A 5,971-nucleotide genomic window follows, 5' to 3' on the forward strand; every position below is an offset into this window, starting at 1 on the left:
ATGCACAGCACCAAAACCAAACTGTTGGTGACAGACCAACAAGAACACAAAAAACACAACAGACAGCAGGATAAAACGCACACAGCAAGCTACCCATCCCAGCAAAGGTATATAGAAAATATACATCACCACGCCTACAATTAGATTCACATCCAAAACTGAAGCAAAATTACCCAGACCAGCTGCCTAGCAGATCTGTCCACTCACACAGCATAGAGATACAACCAGCAAAGCAGAATGATAGCAACAGCAGAGCATACAGATACCAACAGCAGAGCATACAGATACTTGTGACTTAGGCTATACAGATACCAACATCCACAGATAGAAACACACCTAACAGCAGGCTATTATCTGACTTAGTTTTGTCTCTACTTTGGTTCGTGTGTATTTTAACTAGGGTCATGCTAAGTAAGAATTTTGATAATGAATCTATTTTCATTAAATACATCTTCAAACTTGTTAAATCTTAGTTAATAAGTAGTCAAACTATTGTACTTTAACTAGTATATACTAACCAACATGAGAAAAATAAAATGATAAAGCGAGCGAGACTTACCAAAAAGGCGACGTACGAGTTCATGGGATACCTCATCCTCTAAATTGTCCTTTGAAACCTTGCTTCTTAAGAAACTCCATGATGCTTGATGTGATCTCAAAATGCTCGTCAATCGACCCATTCATCTTCCCTATCTCTTTATTTTGTGCTTGAATTTCCTCTCTTTGTACTTGAATTTCATGTTTCTGTGCTGTAATTTCCTCTTTATGTGACTGAATTTCCTCTTTTTGTGACTGAATTTCCTCTTTTTGTGACTGAATTTGCTCCTTTTGCTCTTGTATTTCCATCTGTAGACGCCTCACATAGTCACTGTCAGTCGAAGCACTGGTAGTCCTGACAGAGAAGGAACGCCTCAACCCGAGTCCTTTAACATATCCCGACCTTGGCTTTAGCACCTTCACAGATAGCTCCTCCGGAGTAATTGGAACCACACCAGGTCGGGAGCAATGTTCAGCTTGGATCTTTATCATATTATCCTGTCATTTAAAAAAAAAAATTAGAAAAATGAATAAAGATACATTTAAAATTGCAATCATCCTAATACAAAAGGTAAATATACATACATAATTCTCTTCGCACTCCGGAGAAATCCACTGCTTTGTGACATCATTAAAGTGTGTAGATTTGTAAACACATGGCAACTCTGGCAGTTGGCCCCCATTTGCAATTGTCTGATTTTTTTTGTTCAACTAGTAAGTTAAATAAGAATGATGGTAGTAGAATCATCTTTAAAAAAAAAAACCGAAAAAAAAATTAAAGAAGACCCACCGCCGCGTGCACCCTAACTGGGAGAGATTTTGACCCACACCTATGCTTCGTCTTCAATTGATTTCTATTGTCAATGTTAGCATTTGATTGCTTCTACAAGGAGGAAGTTCCAATAGAAAAATATATATATTAGGAAGACAAGGTAATTGTCAACAATAAATAAACATAAGAAAAGTTTACCAGCCAATTGGCATCATTCCACTTCTTGTCAATCAAGTTTTTCCATTTCTCGAGGTCACATTCAGGCGGTGGGTGGCTTCTAGCATACTCCTCTCCCTTAGCACTTTTAAGGTTCAGGTATTTTTTTCGTAGTCTGTAGGTGTAGCTGCTCAAGCTCCGTCCACACTTTGTTGCCACCGCTTTGCTAACATTTGTGGAGTCACCTTCCATGTCAAATTGATCCTAGCAACAGGCACAAATCTTGTAAGTCATAATTAATTATATTACATTAATTCAATCAATTATGTAAAACTTTTACCGTTAGACGCTGAAACATAGGTGCCGTAACTTCTTCGTTGACATGTTTCCACCTGCGAATGCTAAAGTCTGGCAAGTGTGTTCGGACCTCAACACCAATTTTGGAGACTAATTGAGAGGCATGATCCCCCACTGGTGCACGATACTCCTGTGGTATAGGAACTTTGAGCTTTCCATCTTTTTGAACCATTGCTTGAACCTTCAACCCGCGTGTCAAGCCACGAGGGTGTCTAGTAGGCACTGTTTTAAAGACATAACATTGACTGGTTAGCAATTAATTAAAGCGAAATCATAAAAGCAATATAAGTAACTTTTTTTACACATTGAACGGTTCTACACAAATACAAGAAAAAGATTGCTAAGTTTGCATTAAAGATAATGTGCTTCTTAGGTACGTAGTTTACCTTTTGCTCATCTCCTAAAATTTCCATTTATGCAGATGGAAAATACATAAAATGGAGAAATATTATGTTCAAGACACAGTAGCTGTAAATAAACTAAGTATGACAATAATGATTTGGTACAACAAAAAGAAAATACACCTTAAAAACACAATTAGTACTTCTCATCAAACCTCTCCACATAAAAGGGTCAGATTGAACACCAGTAGTGGGGGAAGATGATATGGGATATGCCAATTTGAGAAAATTTCAACTTCAAAGGCAACGCTAGAAGAAGTGGCCTATCGATCTGTGCCTGTTTTAGAATTGCAGTTCTTTGTTCTAGCTTCGGTTGTGATCTCTTAAGAGGTTCTAGTTTCTGTCATGTGCTCTTAGAGTGGTGAATTCAAGCGGCGTATGCATGTAAAACTTCATTCTTCATTTGATTCTCCCTTGTGGTGCTGGTTGCAATTTGTACGGATTCTGTGTACCGAATGATACAATCATCAATGTTTGCCATCGAATGTAGTCAATTTGTTTCTGGATTTTGCTTCTTCCTTTCATTGCATTTTTTGACTCCCTGTTTAGGTTTTGGGTTAACTTGTTTCTGGTTTTTCTAAATTTTGTATTTATTTATAGCTTTGGAATTGCCAAGCAGGGCAGAGGTATGAGAAAAATGTTCAATACTGAGACCTTAATCTAAGAAGCATGTTGGTAGGGGTGGACATAAACCAGGCCGGAATCAAGTTATTAGACTTCGAGCCATGTGAAGCACAATGCCATTTCCAAGTTCTTTAACAGCAAAGAATTATATATATATTTTGTAGCTGGAATATCAGTTGTAATGGCACCACTGGTTTTCTTAGCTAGAATCGCTAGAAGCAATTAATTCACTGTGACTGAACAGGGAAAAGAAGTGTAACCTATGAAAGAGACATTTGAGCACCATTTCCAAAATTGAATCAGAAACTTAATAAATTTTCAGCAACGCAAAAAATATTACTCATTGCACGATACACGGTTTCAAATTCCATATCACAAAACCATCCAATTAGACAAATAAGCAGCCACTCACATAAATAGCCAACTGATGGTGCTAACCAAACAACTAAACATAGCTTCTGTTAATGGACACCAACTAAACAATACTGATAGAGCATTCATCCTCCATTACTGAGAATCATCAAGCCACACAGTAGTATAGATCAACAAACAGCAATAATAAACAACACCAAGACAGAGCAGCAATAGTAGGTCTTATCAAAAGCAAAACAGAACAGCCCCATGCTACCATAGACTCCACCCATCTCAGCAACAATCCATATCAGCAGCAAAGGAGACTTGAACACCTCTATTTAAATGTTGTCACTAATAAATTTTTATTTATTAACAGATTACAAAAATATGTTCTATAAAGATGCTTTGAGATATATAAAATTATCAATAATTAAATGAAACTATGATCGTTTGTGAAGATCATGAAGATCATTGTTGAATGTTTTAAATGAATGTTTAAGCCTTGATGTTCTTTAATATATTCTTCCTATCTAGTTGGGGTGCATAGGCACTAATTACATTAATTATACTTTCTCCATTACAAGTTTAATTAGCATTATTATGTCTCCTATTTTTGTTATCTGTTTAGTTTCTCGTAAACATGCTATATTAATTTTCCTTCTAATCATAGTATCTACTAATACCAGTCTTACTTGTTAGTGTACAAACATACCAAGTTGCCAATTTAAACCAACAACTCTGGTCTAACTTCTTTACCCACGGTCGTCTAGGAAAGTGCAGGGACCCTTCCCAATTTTTCATTACACCTGATCACTGACGCAATGCCCCTTGCCCATTTTTTTGAAGTGTCTCAGCAGGTGCAGCTCATTGCTTACAGAGAATGCCCCTATCCCTAATGCAAGAACACCCTAGCCCTTACAAACATGAAATCTATCCTTAGAAGCCTAAGGCAGGGGCCATTGCTTAGAGAAAAAGAAACAAAATATTAAATGAAATAATTGCTCTCTCAATTCAAGAGATCAACAGTTGTCTCCATATTTAAAGCGGGGAAAGATGTCTTTCTGGTTGAAGTGACAGTAACAGTAACCGTATTTTATGGTGATGGGAGTGGTCTTCCAACGCAATACACTGTTACTCTCCTAAAACATGGCTGCTGTAAAGATCTCAGTCAGGCTCTGAGTACTACATGCTGCTTAAGGAGCGATGAAAGCCTGTTGCTTGCAGAGGTAATTTATATCTTCTTGACTTCTATTATATATTTACTAATCTGTTGCTAATTCTTTATGTATTAGTCTTCTGAAGCCCTGGATTTTTAATATGCAGGTTTACGAACATCGAACATATCGATATTTAGAGAACCCTTCGGAACCATTACCTTCTATAAAAGATGATGAACATATTGTAGCCTACGGGCTTCCAAAGCGGGCAGAATTAACAAGACTAGAGATATGTCATCGATACTTGGAAAAGTGAGTTCTCATTCTTGAATCCTTAGTTGTTACGTTTCCACTTGGCTAAGATTCAAAAATCTTGAATCCTATCATGCCTTGTGTGTTTGGTCTTTATTGGGTAGAGTTGACATGTCTGAATGAGTCTATGGTTTTTATTTCCTTGTTAGGGATGCCAAATTGCCTAGTTGCATAGATGCTCTGATTGATCTTTTTAGTTTTTTGGTCTGAAGGCAATGAACTACATTATAGGAATAACCCTTGAACAAAAAGCCAAAAAGGAAGGAAAAGTAATAAAAAAAGTGAATGAAGGTGGGATGTAACCCAGGTCTGAAGTCTGGTTGCTGTGTACTAGGATAGATGACACCTTTGTTTTAAGTAAACATTTATTAGGTTTAAGACTTTTTCCTTGTAACTAAAGCATCATTGCTTTCCAGATGTTTGTCAGATAATTTCAAGGGCAGTGAGAGGAAACTTTTGTTGACACCACTGGTTACTTATCTGGAGGACACACAAACTGGAGCTGACATTGATCTTGCTATTAGTAGAGTGTTGTCCCCATTGAGAAAGAAAACTTTTTTTAGTTCAACTATTGTTCATAGTGGCAAGGAAAATGGCTCTGCTGTGGAAGCTATTGATGAATCAGCAAACATCTACGCTACCCATTCTGGACCTGGAAACCTGTCAATGGACAGCTTAGAACTGGAAGAAATGTCCTACAGGGAGTTGAGCTTTCAGCTCTGCATAACAGATAACAGAGGTTTGAACTGCAGGCCTATTTCAAAGGATTCACTCATAAAAACTGGTCAACTGGTTAAAGTTATGTTGGATTGGACTGATAAAGAACACAAATTATATGATTCCAGCTACTTAAAGGATGTTCCTGAGGTTCACAAGACCAAGCTTACTGTGAAGAAAACTCGACAAGAAGCTATCTCTTTATTTTCATGCTTGGATGCATTTTTAAATGAGGAACCTTTAGGGCCTGATGACATGTGGTAGAACACTTTTAATGCTTTTGACCAGCTGAATTGCATATTTTCAGAGCAATTCACCTCAAGTATTACTGCCTCATTTTTTGTTGTTTCAAAATTTCAATGTAGGTACTGCCCTCGTAAAATTTGTGGGTAGGGAGGATGCATCAACATTTTAAACTAGAAAAATTCAGCCTTCCCATTGGAAACATATTCTGTCTATACAAAAACCACATGCTACAGAAACAAATTACAATACGAAAATTTCCTACATTTATGCTAATTATAACCATGCTTATAAGTTATATCAATATAAACGTGACAAAGCTGCTTCTGAAATGGGTATTG

At 37.0% G+C, this 5,971-nt stretch overlaps 2 protein-coding genes across 2 annotated transcripts; one reads left to right on the top strand and one right to left on the bottom strand.

Annotated features, from left to right (window-relative positions):
• Positions 1-696: 696 nt before the first annotated feature.
• LOC145815388 (uncharacterized) lies at positions 697-2,040 on the bottom strand. The gene is made up of 4 exons (XM_082912036.1): positions 1,806-2,040; positions 1,508-1,729; positions 1,123-1,420; positions 697-1,035 (listed from the first exon to the last, which is right to left on the bottom strand). Exons 1-3 carry the CDS (start codon positions 1,992-1,994, stop codon positions 1,313-1,315), a joined length of 519 nt encoding a protein of 172 aa, XP_082768162.1. The 5' UTR covers positions 1,995-2,040; the 3' UTR covers positions 697-1,035; positions 1,123-1,312.
• Positions 2,041-4,022: 1,982 nt separating this feature from the next.
• Positions 4,023-5,651, top strand: LOC145815463 (ubiquitin carboxyl-terminal hydrolase 10-like). Its single transcript, XM_082912211.1, has 4 exons — positions 4,023-4,058; positions 4,218-4,427; positions 4,525-4,670; positions 5,087-5,651. The coding sequence occupies exons 1-4, from the start codon at positions 4,023-4,025 to the stop codon at positions 5,649-5,651; spliced, it is 957 nt and encodes a 318-aa protein (XP_082768337.1).
• The last annotated feature ends 320 nt before the right edge of the window (positions 5,652-5,971 follow it).

Source organism: Camellia sinensis, unplaced genomic scaffold (assembly GCF_055761805.1).
Source record: "Camellia sinensis isolate YWXY unplaced genomic scaffold, ASM5576180v1 Unanchor2, whole genome shotgun sequence".
Taxonomy (NCBI): Eukaryota; Viridiplantae; Streptophyta; class Magnoliopsida; order Ericales; family Theaceae; genus Camellia; species Camellia sinensis.